We start from the raw sequence: 19,923 nt of genomic DNA on the forward strand, positions 1-19,923 counted from the left end.
CAAGCCATCCTTTCTTAGTTTTATGGTTGCCGGAATAAGAGACTTCCTTTATAATGTGCTCCTCACACGTTGTTATCAAATTTGACTATTGTGAGCCAATAATAGTTGGATTAATTGTAACACTTATTGTTCTTCATCATGTCCGATGTCAATTCTGAACTTAAGAGCCTTTTAGTTCACAGAAGTTTGCCGTGAATAATGAGTAGTAGGTCTCGGTATCCCTGCCTTCAGGACCGGAAATGATGTTCCGTCATTCGACTCTGTGTAGGGAAATTTTCACTCACTTTTTCTCCTAATGTTTTACTTTTAACACATTGTGGAGCTGTACAAAATATCGCATAGACTTGTTCAAAAAGGTAGTTACTGCATATCTATTATTACGATAGTTACTGCAAATTGTAAGATGAATTTTTACTAAGATATAGTTTATTGTAATTTTTTTTTTTTGAATAATAGTTTTTTGTAATTTTATAACCTAATAGTTTTTCAATAAATCAGAAACTTATAGGATGAACAAAGTAATTAGTAGGGTGGCAATAGCCGCATCGTTAAGGTAAACGGAAAATAGTGAATGTTGGTACATATAGCTCTAGCGATAGGGTTCGTGATAAAAATTAAACTTTTGTTATTTTCTAAATCGGGAGAAAACAATAATTTTTATATTGGATCCTGTTTAAGGAAATCTCTTTTCTGTGTTTGACCCAAACTCTAGGTTACTTGACCCAGTGGTAATAGGGTTAAATTACTTTTCTTGTATGATTGAGATTCTATGCATTGTAATCCTCTATATAAAGAGACCCCTATTATCAATGAGAATACACAGCAAATTCCTCTCAATTTCAGAAGGGGTGTTGCGAGAATCGAACTCACGACCTCTCGCACCCGAAAAGAGAATCATACCACTAGACCGAACAACCAACCTCAATAACGGAATTGAATAAACTAAAAAATACTCATGGACATCTGCATATACGTAATGTGATCGATCATAAACTTTAATTGCATTGTTGTATTGAATTATACAACTAGTGAGTAAAAATTTATTTTAGCCAAAAGAGTGAGTAAAAATTTACTTTAGCCAAAAGAGTGAGTAAAAATTTATTTATGGTGTGTGCACACGTAGATTACTTATGAAAGCACTCTTAATACCAAATCAATAATTAAGATACGAGAGCGTTAAAAGGACTGACAAAAGAAGAAAAAAATATTATCATTATTAGATGAGACTAAGAATAAGACAATGATAGTTTTACACCCACAAGTAAGAAAATATGCGATTTTTTGTGCCAATGTGCATTGTAAGTAGAATTATTGTTCACTTATTATTTTTTTCAACAAGAAAAGAGACTTCATTAAGTCCCATTGCCAGAACAGCACATTATAATCGATCCCTATATGCTTGTATCCTAAATCAGTGGTCAAGCAATTAAGAGAACATAAGTACCTCCACTAGTACAATGAAACTCAATTATTTTTGGAGCCTAAATGACTATAAAAAGTCATTCCACACACATTAAAATAGCTTGAATCTTCATTCATCATTGCACTCAACTGTGGTACTCCAAAAAAAAAAAATTAACCTGGTGTAAATAACCCTATGCAAGCTAAGCTAGTCACAAGTTTGCTAGCAAAGACCACTCCTAAGAGAAGTAACTTGACAACAATAATTCGTCAGAGATCGCAAATGTGAAACCCTAAAGGATAGAGGCCCCTCATAAAGAACCAAGGTTGGGTCCAAAAACGAATATCACCCTAGCCTGCTTAGGGCACCCAGATTGCTTTGGGCACCCTAACAACTGTTGATACCCAAAAAAGTATGAGACATGCTTTATGTACATTTGAAGCTCGATGAGGAAATATACATGCAAAACTATCGACTAAACTAACCATGCCAAACTATCATCCCACATATGTAGACCCAAGCCACAACCACGCTTTTGAGGCTTGCAAAAGTGGGTGTGGTCTGGAAGGTTACAGAGATACGTAATGCTCGTCTATTTATTTAATATCATTGGTGATCTCAGTGTTAGGCCTGAAATCCAAGCTCAATAACTTAAATCAAGGATGAAATGGTGAACATAATAATTAGGCCATCCTTTCTTTTAAAACCCAAAGCCCATATCAGAAAACCCAAACTTTTTCTTCTTCTTCTTCGTTCAGTCTCACCTTTTTTCCCGCAGTAACCTAATATGCAGAGATCAAATCAAAATACTTAAGAATGATTGATTCCTTTTGCTAGTTAGTGAAGGAGATACCTGATAGCTAAATTAAAAGCTATTGATTTTCCTTATTCTCCTGCAAATATGTCAATCGTAGTATAGAGAAATAAGGGTCTCCCGCAGAGGATTAAGTTAAACTAAGTGCTTCAACAAAAGTCACAAAAACGTGACTGCAGTTCCTACTGAACAGCAGTCAAAAGACAAACTACGAATCTAACCAAAACAACCCAGAAAAATATGAAAATTTACAGAGACGTACTAGACACACAAGGCGTCCAGCACACAAAATTTGGTGAATTTCGGAGTTGATTTGCTATATTAAATAAATATGGGAAAACAGAGAACAGAACGTAAAGTAAAGAAAAGCTGATTTGAAAATGGTTGAGATCAAGATAATGAAACTAGCTAGGAAGGAAGTATCTACCCCCAACAATCACACACAACACACTTTGTCCAATTTACTACCAATTAACTTAGTTGAAGACACTCAGATTGGCTCGGTACGCTTGAACACAACCTATTACTCTTTCTTACTTTGTACGCTAGGCAGGAAGTGCTCTACACCTAGACTATTCCCAAGCAATGCAACCTAAAGGTACGCTTATTAGATTAAACATGCAGAGATCATTAAGTCTAAAAAGAGTTTGAGCAATCACTAGGCATCACAAATAACTTAGAGCCTTGCTAAACCTAGGGTTTTGTTTACTTGCTAGTGAAAACTAACAATTACTTCTCTAGACAATTTGAGGAATCCAACTATTGATCCAGGCATCAAACAATCAAAGTATTAGAACCCTAGCATGCATACTAAGTAGGCCTCCAAAGCATACAAACATAGAATTCATCAATGAGAAATCGGTAAACAAAGCCTCAACTTTATTAATTGGAAAACAAATTGAATGTCAAAGCATGTTATGGATCATGTCTAGGGGCTTCAACTGCCCCCTAGCTACTGGAAATTTAGTTACACATAATGGGAATCAAAAACACAAAGGAGTTCATGGAGAAAGAAGAAGACAACAAGAATCAGAAAATTGGAAAATACGGATCAGCGATCGATCTCTGGCGTGCAGCGATCGATCGTTTCTGGCAAGGTTGTAGTTCTTCTTCTTCTCAAGCTCTTGTGCGTCTATGCTTCTTCGTATGTGAGATGAACTGGTTCTTCAACGTCCAAGGAGAGATTTTATTCAGTTTGTAACTCTTTCCTTCTTTCCTTTTGGGACTCTCCCTCCTTGGCTTCAACGGTAATCCCCTTAGTTATGTTCTGATTGATTTAGGATTCATTGACATCCTTCTATCCAATAGGAGCAACCAAGAGAATTAATTGCTGAATATATTTTCCTTCATATTGCCTAAAACTTCGTTGATTCATCAAGAGTCCACAAGTCTCCATCAATTGCACATATCTCCTTCCTTTTGCTCTTATTTATTTCCTTACTTCGGAAAACCTAATAAACATAAAAACAACTAAATTAACCAGAAAATAAGATAAACTAACAAAATAAATATGGGAATTAACAACATTATTATCGCATAATTATGCTCCTATCAATACCTTGTGACCAGTTAAGGAACATTCTCTTCTTCCTTAAACAATGAGTGTATAATTTCCAACTCTCCTCGTCCACCTTGTTACATGTTTCATGTTAATGCGGTTGTCTCTGTTGCAGCCATTGTCAATTGTTGTAGCAACTTTCACTTTCTCCCATATCCTTATCTCTCAAGTAAGCACCACTTTTCTTAATTTTAGGGCAGGAATTGTGTATGGATTGAGGAGGAAATGTTTTATCCAGAAAATTAAATGCTCTGAGTCACCACAACATCCTTCAACAAAGTTTATAAAAAAGGAGATTTGGGACTAGAATAGGCATCTAGCACAATCCAAAAAAACTCATAAACACCTAAAGCAATCAAGCCTTCAAGCATAACCTAGCTCTCAGCCATTCCCCAAAGTCTTCCTTAACCTCAGATTTTCCTTGAAACCCCATATCCAAAGATCTTCCAATTCTCTCACTGAAATGTGTTTCTAGCTCTCACACTATACTTCATGCTATAAAGCTCTATTCATTATATGAATCTCACACAAAATTCTCTCATTAATTAAGTTATTGGGTTAATTTTAGCCTAGTTGTTGTCTAATTCAAAAAGAACCCTCACAACAGCTCGGGAAACCCAAAGAGAGTACCAAGACCACCTGCATATCGTTGCTCGGTTTCACCGTTCTCCACCACCAACCTGTTGTTGGGTGTGTGGATCCGATTCCATATAGGATAAGGGTTTGTTAATCCTTGATCAAAGAGGAGTTTTGATTGTTTCCTACCTGCTTACATAATCCTACTTGATAATGGTTTCTATGTCTATTGGGAATAGGTTTCCAATGTCTTATAAGGTCTAGTTAGATATCTATAAATAGGGGCATAGGTTGTAGTAGTAGATCAAGTCTTCGAAGCATTAAACAGAGAGAGCAAGTGAGGTCTTGGGAGTTGGTGAGAACTTTTTGTGAGAGATTCTTGTATTCTTGTTCGTGTATTCTTCTTCTTCTATAGTGAAACCCAAGCAGCCCGGGGACGTAGGCAAAGTTCTTTGCTGAACCTCGTTAACAAGTTCATGTGTTATAGTTTGTTTTCTCGATCGTTTATCTATATTGTTTTGCACTTGTCTGCTTCCGCAAGAGGAATTCTAGGTCGAATCTCTAACAGAGTGGTATCAGAGCTTAGACTCTAGAGTGGAAACAATGAGCATAAAAGACGTTGAGAAGAGGGTCGATAAGTTCGACAGTAACGACTTTAGCCTATGGAGGCCACAGATCGAGGTCTACCTAAATATGAAGAAGCTTGCTAAGACTTTAGAGGGCAAGCTCCCAAAAGATATGAAGGAGGAAGAATTTGTCGGGATGGATAGGATGGCCCTTAGAGCTGTTCGACTATCGCTTTTGAATGACGTAAGGCGATTTGTTATCAAGGAGACTACGTTGAAAGGGATGATGGATAGTTTGTACAACATGTATGAGAAGCCAAATGTCGTTCAACAGTTGTACTTGATGAGACGACTATTTACTCTGAAGATGGGTAAAGGTATATATATTCTTGAGCAAGTTGGGATAGTTGGTGATATTATCGAGCAACTAGCATCGGTGGATGTTAAATTCGACGAACACATCAAAACTTTGGTGTTGTTGACTTCCATGGCTTCGGATTGGGATGTGACTGTGAACTCGATTTGTAGTGGAGCTGGGACTACGAAGAAGCTGAAGTTTAATGATGTGTGTGACATTCTTCTGAATGAGGAGACTCGAAGACAGAATAACCTTTAAGATCCTTCAAGTTCTGCGCTCTCTATAGAAAATAGAGGTAGAACATTCAACAAGAACTCAAACAACAATCGTGGAAGGTCCAAGTCTAGGGCATCGGGAAAAGGTCGAAGCGTGTCCAAGTCAGGAAAGTAGTCTGATGGGTGTTGGCATTGTGGGAAGTCTGGATATGTCATGAGAGACTGTAACCAGTGGAAGGATACAATGAAGATGGCAAACACAACTGAGTTTGATTCGAATGCACTTGTACCAACCGTTACTGAAGCACCATTGGAGTCATGGATCGTAAACTCTGGAGCGTCTTTTTACTCAACTTCACAACAAGAGCTCATGGTGAATTACCGACATGGTAATTTTGGCAAAATGTTTTTTGCTGATGGTGGAGCCTTGGAGATTGTGAGAAGGGGTGATCTGAAGATTTTGCTGAAAAATGGTGGAACATGGACCTTGACCAATGTTAGACACATACCGCGGTTGAAGAGGAATTTGATCTCTGTGGGTCAGTTGGATGATGAAGGATGTTGCACTACCTTTGAGAAAGGTACGTGGAAGGTGTGTAAAAGAGCTATGGTGTTAGCTTGTGGAATCAAGATAGGGACACTCTATACGACCTTAATACTGTTGCCATTATTGAGAACAATGAAGGCACTGCGATCGTTGAGAAAAATGAAGATGCATACTTATGGCATCGTAGACTTGGGCACATCAGCGAGAAAGGTATGGGCGTACTTTAGTCGAGGGGTAAACTACATGGTGTAGACTTAGTGAAGATTGGGCTTTGTGAAGACTATATATTTGGGAAGCAAAAGGTTGTTTGTTTCTCAAAGGGGGGCAAGGCGCCAAAAGATACAAAACTAGAGTTGGCTCATACTGACGTGTGGGGACATGCACCGGAGCTTTCGTTAGGTGGCTCAAAATACTATGTGACTTATATTGATGACTCCACAAGGAAAGTATGGGTTTATTTCTTGAAAAATAAATGGGAAGTATTTGATACTTTCAAGAAGTGGAAGGCGATCGTAAAGAATGAGACTGGGTCGAAGATCAAATGTCTGAGGTCGGATAATAGAGGTGAATACTGTGGTAATGATTTCAAAGAGTATTGTGCAGAGAATGGGATTAGGATGGAGAAGACAATTCCCGGAACTCCACAGCAAAATGGAGTGGTTGAACGCATGAATAGGACTCTGAATGAGCACGCAAGGAGTATGAGGATACACGCTGGATTGTCAAACATGTTTTGGGCTGATACGGTTAATACTGCTGCTTACTTAATTAACCGTGGACCATCAGTACCATTGAATCATCTTCTACCTGAGGAAAAATGGAGTGGAAAAGAGATAGGCCTATCGCGTTTAAGAGTGCTTGGTTGCTTGGCATATGTTCACATTGAGTCCGGTGCGAGAAGCAAGTTGGATCCTAAGTCTCAAAAGTGCATATTCATTGGCTATGGTGGTGACGAGCTTGGCTATAGGTTTTGGGATATGCAGAATAAGAAAATGGTAAGGAGCAGGAATGTCATCTTTAATGAAGAGGTGATGTACAAGAATAGGCCGGCAAGCAACAGAGCCTAAAAGTCCTATAAGAAAAGATCGGCAGTTGCAAGATTGGAAGAATTGTCCAATGAAGATGTGTCTAAGGGAAATCATGGGGAGGAACGACAACAACAAGAGGCTCCTGAGGTCGCACAACCTAAAGAACAAGTTCCCAGTGATGAGCTAGTGACACTCCTTTTGTGCCAAGAGTATCGTCAAGAAGTACTAAAGGAATACCAACTGATAGATACTCACCTTGTGCTAACTATTTGCTGTTAACTGACTGTGGTGAACCCGTGAGTTATGATGAGGCAATGCAACATGAAGATTCTGCTAAGTGTGAGGGTGCCATGCAAGATGAGATGGACTCTCTCATGTCCAACAATACTTGGGAGTTAGCTAAGTTACCAACATGCAAGAAAGCATTGCATAACAAGTGGATTTACAAGATTAAGCAAGAAGTTGATGGGAGCAAACGTTATAAGGCAAGGTTGGTTGTGAAAGGTTTTCAACAAAGGGAGGGAATTGATTTTGATGAGATCTTTTCGCCGGTTGTGAGACATACCATAATCTAGGTGGTGCTTGGTTTAGTGGAAGCTGAAGATCTGTATTTGGAATAGCTAGACATCAAGACTGCTTTTCTTCATGGTGATTTGAAGGAGGTCATATACATGAAGTAACCACAAGGTTTTATAGCACCTGGTAAGGAGGACTTGGTATGCAAACTGCAAAAGAGCCTGTATGGCTTGAAACAAGCCCCAAGACAATGGTACAAGAAGTTTGATGCTTTCATGTGTGGGAGTGGCTACACAAGATGTCAATCGGATCACTGTTGTTACTTCAAGAGGTTTGACAAATTGTATATCATTCTTTTACTGTATGTGGATGATATGTTGATAGCTGAGGAAGACTTCAATGAGATTAAGAAGTTGAAGAGAGAGATGTCAAACCAGTTCGCGATGAAGAATTTGGGTGAGGCGAAGAAAATCTTAGGTATAAAGATTATCCGTGATAAAGTGGCTGGTACTCTGAAGCTTTCGCAAGCGGAGTATGTTGAGAAGGTGCTTAGGCGATTCGATATGGATGAATCGAAAGCTGGAGGAACACCGTTGGAGGCTCACTTTAAATTGTCCAAGGAACAATCACCCAAGAGCTAAAAAGAGAAAGAATATATGAAGAATGTACCTTATGCATCGGCACTTGGATGCTTAATGTATGCTATGGTGTGTACTAGACCCGATATTGCTCATGCAGTTGGACTTGTGAGTAGGTACACGAGTAATCTAGGAAAGCAACATTGGGAGGCTATGAAGTGGATCATGAGGTATCTTCGGGGTACTACTGATATGTCTATTTGTTTCAAGAGAGGTAGTGCTGAACTACGAGGGTATGTTGATGCAGACTTGGCAGGAGATCATGATACATGTCGGAGTATTATTGGTCATGTCTATACTGTGGGTGGTGCTACAGTATCTTGGGTCTCAAATTTGCAAGGGCAAGTGGCCCTGTCTACAACGGAGTCCGAGTATGTAGCAGTCTCAAAGGCTGGTAAGGAGATAAAAGGTCTGTTGGAGGAATTGAGTAAAAAGCAAGAGAATTGTGCGTTGCACAGTGACAGTCAAAGTGCAATTCACTTGGCAAAGAACCCTGCTTTTCATTCAAAGACTAAACACATTCCTTTGAAGTATCACTACATATGAGAGCTCGTGGAGATGAAGTGCTGCAATTGTTGAAGATTCAAGAAAGTGAGAATCTATATGTTGACTAAGTCTGTGCCAATAAGTAAATTGAAGCTGTGCTTGGCTTAAGTTGGTCTCCATGTTTGAAAAAGGAGATGTTGGCTGTGATGATGGGTTTTGTGTTGCTATATTTGAAGAGTATTGAAGAATGTTAGCTACTGGCGTAATCGGCTCCAAATGGAAGATTGTTGGGTGTGTGGATCCGATTCCACATAGGATAAGGATTTGTTAATCCTTGATCAAAGAGGAGTTTTGATTATTTCCTACCTGCTTACATAATCCTACTTGGTAATGGTTTCTATGTCTATTGGGAATAGGTTTCCAATGTCTTATAAGGTCTGGTTAGATATCTATAAATAGGGACATGGGTTGTAGTAGTAGATCAAGTCTTTGAAGCATTAAACAGAGAGAGCAAGTGAGGTCTTGAGAGTTGGTGAGAACTTCTTGTGAGAGATTCTTGTATTCTTGTTCATGTATTCTTCTTCTTCTATAGTGAAAGCCAAGTAGCCCGGGGACGTAGGAAAAGTTCTTTGTTGAACCTCGTTAACAAGTACTTGTATTCAAGTTTGTTTTCTCGATCGTTTATCTATATTGTTTTGCACTTGTATGCTTCCGCAAGAGGAATTCTAGGTCGAATCCCTAACACCTGCTATTGTAGCCAGCACAAGCTAGAGCAAGATCCGGCGAGTATTCAGGAGACCGCTTTCTCCCTGCTACATGCTGACCCTAAAAAACCTAGAACCAAGAGCTAACAACCATACCATTGTTGATCGCCGGTAACAATTCACATGGGTATAAAACCACTATGATTGTTTAGAACAACCAAATTGAACTCGGGGCCATCCATCATTAGGCAGAGTAGCAAATCGTTAATGAAGGGACAAAATCAAGCAACCTGGATCCCATATCCGAGTTCTGACAAACACTTCATCTTGGATTTGTCGAGTTGAGATCAATATTTAATCGGAGCCACCGGAGATGGAGAGGCCACGTGCTTGAGAAGACAATTTGTCCAAGTACTGCTGCAATAGGATGCAGCAGCCATAATTGCTTGGAGTAGATCGGAGAAATAAGGGAGATGGAGAGACCCATACTCGTGTTGTGAGACAGTTAAAGGTGCCTGAATATCTCCATTTGAGATGGAGGTAGGAGCATAGAAGTTGATGACTAGGGAGAAACCCTAGCAACCGCTACTCAATATTATAGCTCTAAACTCAGTATATAAATACATTAATGTAGATAAATTCTATGTAACAATAAAACAAATTTATATAGTGATAGATCGACTTCTATTAATGGTTCATGGTTGCATGAAACTAATATGTTACTCATAAAGTTTATCTATATCAATGTATATATGCCTTAATGTCCTACAATATAGATAGATGAAATATACATCTGAGTTTAATCATTTCATCGAAGCCTTAAAATATAGGGTGGTTGGTTCCTGAATTTAAGGACAATAACAACCCTTTGTTTCTTTTTCACTTTCCAGCAAATGAGTTGAGATTCCACCAATCCACCCCATAAACTCAAGGCACTATAAAATGTGGCTGGCATTTGATTCAAACTAACAAATGATTTCATAGCAGTTAACCATTTAAAAGCATAGTTAGTGGGAGTCCATTATTGTTTATGGGACTTCAATATTTACATCCTCAATAATTACACCTCATTTTGTTTTCTTGTTTACCATCCTTTAGTTTGTTTTATTCATCCACCCATTTAGAGAACTAATTGGGTTGACTATTCCACTTCCAAGTTATATTTCAACAGCTAGAATTGTGTACCAACTACCAACAAATGTAGGGGAAGAATGTAAGAAAGTATTGGAGGATATATTCATAAAGACGTCTAATTTCACCTACTAATTTCTTAATATTTTCATCATTTTGATTTTAATTATAAAATATTCAAAATTTATATCTTATTTTTTATTAAAAGGATGTTTGTTATTAATAGTTCACAAGTAGTACAATAACGACATATTTTTAGAGGTCGTTAAAAATAGCCTTCACTTAAAGTACTCCACTAGAGTACATGAGTACATCTATCTTTTTGGATTAAAGCCAAATACACAAAAAAAAAAAACCTAAATAAACCCGAATTTAAAAAGAGATGAAAAGAAAAGGTCATAGCCATAATAAACCCGAAGTTAAAAAGAGATGTAAAGAAAAGGTCATAGCCATGTCCTCCTTATTGCGAATACAGATTCATGTATCTCATCTTTCTCTCACTTGATTGATCTATCTTCTTATATGAATTCAAAATTGATTGTATACCCTCGTTCCATCTCTCTCTCTCTCTCTCTCTCTCTCTCTCTCTCTCTTAATTAATTGGATTTATTTATAATTTTTCTTTAATAATGTAATATGTTTAAGTACTTATCTTTTTCTTTTTTTTGAGTAAAAACGATAATTTACTTATCTGATCTTAACGTAACATATTGGTTTACCCTTGCAAATGACAAGAATATCTTTTTGAACACTAACGTTTTAACATGGTATTGAAACTCTGTTATATATATATGCAAACGAAATAAAGATGGAAAATTTTAAATTGATATAACAATATTCTCAAACGGCAATAGTGCAATACGGCATAGATACTTAGATAGCTCTAGCGAGACAAAGTACGAAACTTGACTTCTAAAAGGTACTTCCATCAAACCGAATAGAAAAGTCAGCTGGCCTCAATTTTAATATATAATATGGAATTAATTGGTCTAAACTGTTAAGAGGTCAGAAATAATCAAGATTCCTCAATTTAAAAAGTCAAATAGCTGACCTTTCTGAGACATTCCCCCCACTACATATCACATATAAAACACCCTAGCTAGCCCTCCCCACACCCACCACCATTCTCAAATCCCCCACTAACCAAAATCATGAAGCCACTTCATTCATAGCCAATATATATCCGATCTCCTACATCCTTCAACCTCTCCCACCTCTCTTCTCTTCTCTTCTCTCTCAAAACCTCACAAAAAATGCTTGGGAAGAAGATGGTGAGCTTCAAAAACCTAGCCAAGAAGGTGAAGGCTGTGGGGGCAACTGGTAGAGAGCCATCACACCATGAATGTCTGCTAAGAGACTCGGAGCAAGGAGGGTCTCCTCCAACCAAACCACCAACTGGGTTCCTGGCAGTTTACGTAGGCGAAGAGCGCCAGAGGTTTGTGGTTCCAACAAGCTTTCTTTCTCATCCACTCTTCAAGATGCTGCTGGAGAAAGCGTACAATGAGTTTGGTTTTCAGCAGAGAAATGGACTCGTGGTTCCTTGCAGCGTCTCGGCTTTCGAAGAGGTTGTCAGTGCTGTGGAATGCAGTCACGGGCAGTTTGATTTTGGAGAACTTGTTGAGGAGTTTATTTCATGATCAGTAGGGATAAGTTAGCTGCATGCCTTCTTTTATTTGATTAGTGAAAGTGCTTAGATTAGTGTTATAGCACCTGCTATCTGGGCTTTGTAATTCCATGCATGTACTAGAACATGTTCATATACATAAATACATATAGCTCAGCTCTTTAAAAGAGCTGGAGCTGGTTTTGGACCTTTGGACATATCGATCAGTTCTCTGAATTATTCCATGTAGTCTGATTAGCGATAATTGAACTCCAAATCTGACCCAACATGGGATACTAAAATATTTGATTACCTACCAAAATCATAATTTATTGTTCTTTGACCCTTTCAGTTGAGTTGATGGCACGACATGCCTGCCTTACCAGATTAAGCTATAGCAACAATGACAGTATCGAACGTAAGCACGATAACAGTCCAGATCGGGAAGTTCCATCTTCTCATGGCTTCCAAGTGCAAATAGCATTTTACGGCAACAGAAAGGAGGATCAGAATATGCAAAGGTTGGAGAGAGTTACTTTAATAGCCTGAAATTCTCCATCTTCTAAACCCGCGCTTCTGGGATGTGAGCACTTCAGTCACTAGGGGATTGGGATTCACTGCATTCCTGCTAGCACTACTGTGGAGAATGCTAGTTGTGTCATACCCCAAACTCCCAAAGTACGGCCAATGCTAATTGCTATTACTTTGTGCTATCTGTGTCACATGAAAGAATCTACTAATTAAAAAGCTGAAGATATATATGTAGCTACTGATTGCATTCCGCGGATAATTTGATTTGCAAGGAAACACTTTCCACTGGTTGTCAATGGACTCGCGGATACTAATCTTTTTGAACATCTTCTATATTTAAACAGTCTTTCCCTTTCTTTATTGATTTATTGTGAACTCTTTACACACTAATGAAGCAGCACTAAACAGATATATGAAACAACATTTGCTATAGGCTGCAGCACAGTGGAAGAATTAAATTCATGATCATCATTAAGCAGATGAACTAATCTAGCTCTCGCTCTCAACATTACAACCATCTACAAGAACGCTCTTCATATGATCCATCAAGTCTTGCATTTGTTCCCTTGAATGCAAGGGCGACGGATAAACACATGCACAATTCAATCTTCCATCACGTATGGCGTCAAAAATAGCTATGGAAGGGCCAACACCATGGACTGAAGCGCACCCCTCGTAGTCCTCCAACCCAAGCTCTTGGTGCACTTCACTGGAATCATCGATCACTAGGTCCTCAAACACCGAGACAAAGGCAGTTCTCATCGACGATGATGGAGTCAAACCAGGGTTTTCGATAGCCTTGCACATGAGGAAGTTCAGGTCTGACATGTCTGAGAAATGCTTGTTAGAATTCTTGGCATCTGCAAAGGCTGTGTAGCATCTCTTTGCCAGCTCCCACAGTGTGTTTTCTCCGTTTATGTCATGTGAATTCATGATGGCAGAATGATAAAAACCTGAAGCAATTATGGAGGCATGTGAATCTTAGTCTCTTCCACATGTAGATAATTGACATTGTATACTCATTCATGATTATTGGCCTTTGAGAAAGTCAATTTTTTTCCCCAGTCAGCAGTTGACATTTCAGAATCAACTTCTATAAACTTCAATAGATTCAGGTGTGACTTTTTGAAGGGTGATAGAATTCAAGAGCTTACCAAAATCATTGGCAGAAAGTGGTGGATCAAGAAGTGAACGGCAGTCAAGAAGCGTTACTACAGCATACTTTTCCCATTGATGATCGGGAAGGTGCTTAGAGGCATGCGCGGCAATCAATCCAGCAGCTGCCAGCACCCCGCATAGTTTTATTCCTCTGGACTTGCAACCCTGCAAAGTTGGAGTCACAGTTGAGGTGGTTGCTAGGAAATGGAGCACAGTCAAATTGCTAAGAAATGGAGCACGGTCAAATTTAGCCAAATTCAAATTTAATTGTTAGTGTTTTGGTCAAAAACCAAACCTGTATTATTGATGCATTGTAAAGCCTTGTGCCTCTCACAACTTGACCAAAAAAAAAAGAAGAGAAAATGCTAATGGATAGCTAGAAAGAATCATTGTTTAATGTCCACATGAACCAGTTATTGGCATGTGCCAAATATGCTCTGCTATTTAATAAACTGCTATGCATCACTAAGGGTGACAATTCTTGACATAACACCACAACCAAAACCAAGATGCAGTTATAGGATTTAAAGCCTTTTGACCTTTAGAAGCACTTCAACATGCACAATTTGCTAACACAAATAATAAACGGATTGAATTAATGTCCGAATACAGCGATTCTGACACAAGTAATCTGTCTAATGACATCATATGAGAAAATTTCTGTTTGAAATTAGCACAAAAATGTAACAATTGTCAAACCTTTAGTAACGCTATCCTAACACAAACGACTCCATCGGTTTGCCCCTCCTAATTAATCTAGGACAATGACAGATGCAGAGGCCCAATTAGCCTATGAATGTGACTCAACGGAAAAAACTACATCCCTTCTCAGCAGGATGACAAATAATTCAGCCCATGAGGCACATCACTCCTACAGTCCTACTGCACAATTCTAAACGACAATGACAAATACTGATGTGACGGGGGGCCAAAACGACAATATGGAACCCATTTGTTTAGCTTATGCGAACCTGAGACCTACTTATATTTTTATTTATTTTTAACTTCAAAACTTCACTAGAATTCACAAAAATAATTATTTGAGCATATTCCTAAGCATCAAATCAAAGCAAAATTCACATGCATGCATCCAGTTATTCGTTTATTTTTAGTTTACCAACTACTTTTTGTTGCTTCCAAGTTACAAATTAGGAAAAATTAAATGACTTACAGCAAGAAGCTTATCAGTGTGTTCTGGGTTAAGCCGCAACTTCACCATCTGGGTAGTCCTCGCCAAATTCACGTCTTTGAACTCTATATTGGACAGCCTTAACGAATTCAAAGAGTACCCAAGCATGTCCACCCCACGCGCCCAGAACGGCTTGTTCGCCTTCCCATTTGGGATCAGATCCTCAAGTGCCGAGATAACCTCCCCATTTCCTTTTAATTCCCTCCCTGTCCCTCCTCCCCCAACCGACCCCAACAGCTCCTTCAGCAGCGCCGCCGCCGACGCGCGGTCGCATGCTGACGTGTGCAGCCGGAGCACCAGGGCCCACTGGGACTCGCTGAGCGTGTACGTGCTGGCGAACAACACGTCGGTGCCGGCCGACGGAGGATCGGGGTCGCGCCACGTGTTGAGGTTGAGCTCGTGTTCGAAGATTTGATGGAATGGGGAGACCGCGGAGTGGGTCTGGAGAATGCTGGCCGTTGATGGGAGATCGAACGGCTGGATTTGGAGGTGGGGAGTCGGGGGAGTGAGGAAGGAGTGGGTGTTGGTGGCGGGATCGAAGTGGTGCTTGGAGCGGAGGATAGGGTGGGAATTTTGGAGGTTGTGGAGGGCATTTTGGAGAAGGGGGATATTTGGAGGTTTAGTGAGGAGGAGAGCTAGGACGGTTATCCCAGTGCCGACGGGAACGGCTTTGCACCAGCTGTACTCGGTTCCACCGACGGTTCGGGCAATGGGCTCGGGCGTTGATTCCGGGTTGGGGTTCTGGTCTGACATGGTGTAACGAGAGAGAAAGAAGGAGAAGAAAACGAGGAGAGGAGAAAAGACCGATGTCTTTTCCAAAGGCTCGATATTGATTTTAACACACTAGTAAAACTGACACATGGTTGTACACTTGTACTACAGAAAAGTACTGTGAGTTGTTTCGTCTTGTTTTGGTAATGTTGCAGATCTTGGTAACTCAATATATCATGCAGTAAAAAAAAACCACAAAATTTTCATCTCCCTGGATCGGGACTGTTGAAAGTCGACGGCGGTTAATTTCAGTCTTTAACGGCTCTGTCTGTCATTCTGGCGACTTTGTCTCTTGTTTTGGTTGTTCTGACGGCTCGGCATCCTTTGCAACGACGAAGTTCGTCTTTTCCCTTTCTGTGTTTTTTTTTTTTAAGAGATTAGATTTGTATTTTCATCCTTCAAGTTCTTGAATCCTTCACCACAAGCCTCATTGGATCTTCTCTTTTATTGTCATATCGATGCCCTCGGATGATTTCTTCAAATTTAATTTTATCGCTGCATCGATACACATTTCGATGTTTTTAGTCATATTATGGTATACAGAGCAGAGAATCGACACTATCCTCAGATTTCATGGTGGTTTTCGACAACATCCTTTCTTTCGTCTGTAGTTTCGCGATGGTGATTATTAGTGTTGAAATGATTTGATTTTTAAGATTGTGATCCAATTTTGCGTGTTTTGGATGATTTTATGACTTAATGGTGTAGATCTATTAGTTTGTGTCGGAATTTTGGATATGGCCAATCAGAGCAAGTTTTGCTGGTTGGTTACCAATGTGTTTCATAATGGAGACAACTTCCTTTTGGCTCCTATTCGTTGGCCAACTTTAGGGTTTTATCCTTATTTGGGCCTTTTTTGGGTCTAGTGTTTTATTTTTCTTTTGGGCTTGTTTTCTAGTTTATGTTGAATTGTCCTCCACGTTTTGTGGGTCTTAATTAATTGACAAAAAAAAAAAAAAAGTAAATCATAGAGTAGAAAATAACCAAAACTTCAAAAAGACAATGAAACTGAAGCCCTTAAAAATAAAAAATAAAACAATAGAAACCCTAGATTTAAGGCTTCGGTGCATAACAATGACTTGGTTGATGTGAATCAAGAAGTCGTCTCCGAGCTTCTCGGTGCGACTTGGCTCTCGAAACCTAGGTTTCGACTGGCGGCGGCGCTTCTTCCTTTGAGAAAGGCGACGATCGTGGACGGCGGCGACGTGGGAGGGGGGGGGGGATCTCTGCGGCGATCGTGGGTGCGGCGAGGGGTTTTCTCAGTCCGTGGTGGCGGTCTTTCGGTCCAGGCGGTTAGTGAAGAGGGTGACAGCAGCGGAAGCGGCTGGGGATTGTCTTCGTGGTTGTCGTATGGGCTGCAGAGGAGGAGCGAGCACGAGTCGGGTCTGACGGCGGCGTCTGGGCTCGAGGTCGCAAGGCTTTAAGTCGGGCTTGGCGGCGAAGGTCTGATCGTGTTTATTTGAGGGGTCGAGGCTCGGAGGTAGAGGTTTCGGCGGTTTCTGATCGCGATGGTGATGCTCGGTTGGAGAAGCCGGCCGCCAGAGCTATGATGCGTCGCCGGAGAACCGACTGACGGTGACGGTGCAGGAGCAGTGTGTAGGGATGCCTCTCCCTTGTTCGCTCGGGTTTGGGCCTGGGTTTCTGGAGCGATCTGGGGCGTCTGATTTGATCTTAGGGTTTATATAGTCCAAATTTAAAATTAATTCGACGACCCAGATCAACCAGAGTTGAACTGCTGAGATTGCATCGCTCGATTTTTATTTTCCATTAAATAATTTCTATAATTTCGAAATTTTAGAAAATCATAATCCTTAGCTCGGGTGTTCGAAAAATTCTTCAAAAATTCTACGAACTCATCGCGTCACGTACTTTATTATGAATCCTAAATTGAAAATTTCGCTTTCTTGAAAATTCAGAAAAATTTCCCCAATGTCCTCAACACTTATCGAGATTACAAATTAAATTTGGAACAATTTCACTTTAACTCCTTATATAGATTTTCGAGGCTCATATTGTGGCGTTATTAGTGATCAGTGTCTATCGACCAAGAGTGATTGTGACTAGCGAAGGCAATTCAAGGTGCAGAAGATCTGGTTAACGATTTTACTTTTGCTACTTTCCTCTGTTTTTTTTTCTTTCTGAAAAACAACTGTTGTTGGGGTTCTGTTTTGATGATATGATGTGTTGGTGGGTTAGGCCACCTGAAGTCACAGCAGCGATCGATGTTGATGGTGCGATAGGAGCTATAAGTTAGAAATGGTTTTCCTGTCATTGCCGTAACTTGGACATGGGCCTCTGTGTTTGGGTTTCAGTTTATGTGGGTTGGGCTTAATGCACTATGTTTAATTTGGGCTCATCGACATTGCCGTAGGGGTGGGCAAAAAACCGATTTGGACTAAAAAATCGGCCGAACTGGACCGAAATTCCAGTTCGGTAACCGAACCGCTTGCAAAAAACACTGAAAACTGCATTTACCGAACCGGACCGGATTTTTCCGGTTCGGACCCGGTTTTGTGATTCAAACAGACCAGAAAAAACCGAACCGCCCGAATTAAAAATATATGTATATTTTTTAATGTGTTGTCGAATTTTTAGTGGGTAAGGTTTATTTCACGTGCACCTTACCACACATGATCTTAACACCTATTATAAATACTAACAACCCTAGTAAGCCTCTCATTTTCTCACCTCTGCCGTCTCTCACCCTCTTCTCTCTCACATCTCAGCCCTCTCTCACCCTCTTCTCTCTCACGTCTCAACCCTCTCTCATTCTCTTTCACTTCTCAGCCCTCTCTCACCCTCTTCTCTCTCACGTCTCAGCCCTCTCTCACATCTGCATACCAAAATCAAGCCGTCAACATGAGGTCCACTGCGTCATCAGATCCATCCACCGCATCACAGCAGTTGCGCTTCTATCTTTCTCTCTCTCACCGTCTTTAACCCTTGCATATCTTTTCTATTTGGGTTTATATAATATATGATTCAAATTATGGCTTATGATTTTTGAATTATGTGTTGTAGGATATGGAATCATAGCAGATCTGGAGGGGTTGAGATGAAGTCGGGAATTTGTTTTGTGATGCTATTTGGGAATTGAGAATCTATGTTTACAGCTTTGATATTGTTGTTGTTGTTATTATTGTTTTTTTTTTTTTAAGAACTTTGGCACTCCGCAATTGATATGATTTGTTAATTCTCCCAGATTTGCAAATGATCTATTGTTTGTAATCTTGTAATCTGCAAATCTGGGCTATTACTTGACTTATTCTTGTTCTCACATTCTCACGATCAGTTTATGAATTTCACCTTGAAACAAAAAAAGGATATAAAAGAACAGATAAAGCTCAGAAATAACCAATTTTGTTAGATTTTTTAATTTTTTGCTAATTGGGTTGATCTGTATATAAAATATAAGTTAAAAAGAAGATAGTAAAGGCAATTGAAAACAGATATTTGCTAAAAAAAAAAGGCCCATTAAATTGACCCGAACCGAAATGGGCCGACCCGAATATTCGGCCCAATCATTTGAAGTCGGTTGTCGGTTTGAGCTTTGGGCCTAACCGACTGTTTCGGGTCGGAGTCGGTTTGGGCCTGAAACCGACCCGCCCCGACATATGCCCACCCCTAGACATTGGTTTGGTTTGTTTGCGATTTTGATTTGTCAAGGGGTGCCTTGCCACTGCACCTGTTATTTAATGATTTGGGTCGGCCTAGCCCAAGAGTTTGACTAACTTGGACGGTTTAGATCGTTCTACGGTCTTTAAGTGCCAATCTTAATTTAGATCATAATAATAGTAGAGCTGGTAATTATTTTGTATTTGACTGGTGCATTTCATGCGGCTTATGAATTAGGAGGTGCTCTTATTTGTTTGCTAGGAAGTGATGTTATGTTCACCCCACAGTTGCGTCTAGGCTAATAGAGAACTAATCAATGATTTTTTCTTGGAAGACATGGAGTTATTCTTTGTTTATCAATTTGCTTAGCTAGGATTCTAGATTTTCTTGCCAGTTGTCTTGTTTAAGTACATGTAAAACTCTAACCAATGATTATTGATTCTAATGATATTAATTTCTATATATATATATATATATAAACTCAAACTTTAACCACAATTATTACTCAAATATACTA

General features: G+C 39.6%; 2 protein-coding genes across 2 annotated transcripts; one reads left to right on the top strand and one right to left on the bottom strand.

Annotated features, from left to right (window-relative positions):
• The first annotated feature begins 11,659 nt into the window (after positions 1-11,659).
• On the top strand, positions 11,660-12,350 carry LOC133722578 (auxin-induced protein 6B). Its single transcript, XM_062149457.1, has one exon. The coding sequence runs from the start codon at positions 11,793-11,795 to the stop codon at positions 12,174-12,176; it is 384 nt and encodes a 127-aa protein (XP_062005441.1). The 5' UTR covers positions 11,660-11,792; the 3' UTR covers positions 12,177-12,350.
• A 639-nt stretch (positions 12,351-12,989) lies between these two features.
• On the bottom strand, positions 12,990-15,886 carry LOC133722577 (uncharacterized). The gene is made up of 3 exons (XM_062149456.1): positions 15,003-15,886; positions 13,828-13,996; positions 12,990-13,626 (listed from the first exon to the last, which is right to left on the bottom strand). Exons 1-3 carry the CDS (start codon positions 15,771-15,773, stop codon positions 13,163-13,165), a joined length of 1,404 nt encoding a protein of 467 aa, XP_062005440.1. The 5' UTR covers positions 15,774-15,886; the 3' UTR covers positions 12,990-13,162.
• Positions 15,887-19,923: the final 4,037 nt, after the last annotated feature.

Source organism: Rosa rugosa, chromosome 7 (genome assembly GCF_958449725.1).
Source record: "Rosa rugosa chromosome 7, drRosRugo1.1, whole genome shotgun sequence".
Lineage (NCBI taxonomy): Eukaryota > Viridiplantae > Streptophyta > Magnoliopsida > Rosales > Rosaceae > Rosa > Rosa rugosa.

What these genes read in the sequence shown, in the direction of transcription:
- LOC133722578 (XM_062149457.1), top strand. Translation starts at nt 11,793, where the DNA reads ATGCTTGGGAAGAAGATGGTGAGCTTCAAAAACCTAGCCAAGAAGGTG.
- LOC133722577 (XM_062149456.1), bottom strand. Translation starts at nt 15,773, where the DNA reads ATGTCAGACCAGAACCCCAACCCGGAATCAACGCCCGAGCCCATTGCC. An exon ending in ACACTGATAAGCTTCTTGCT is followed by an intron (nt 13,997 to 15,002) that starts GTAAGTCATTTA and finishes CCAACTTTGCAG; the next exon opens with GGTTGCAAGTCCAGAGGAAT. An exon ending in ACTTTCTGCCAATGATTTTG is followed by an intron (nt 13,627 to 13,827) that starts GTAAGCTCTTGA and finishes TAATTGCTTCAG; the next exon opens with GTTTTTATCATTCTGCCATC.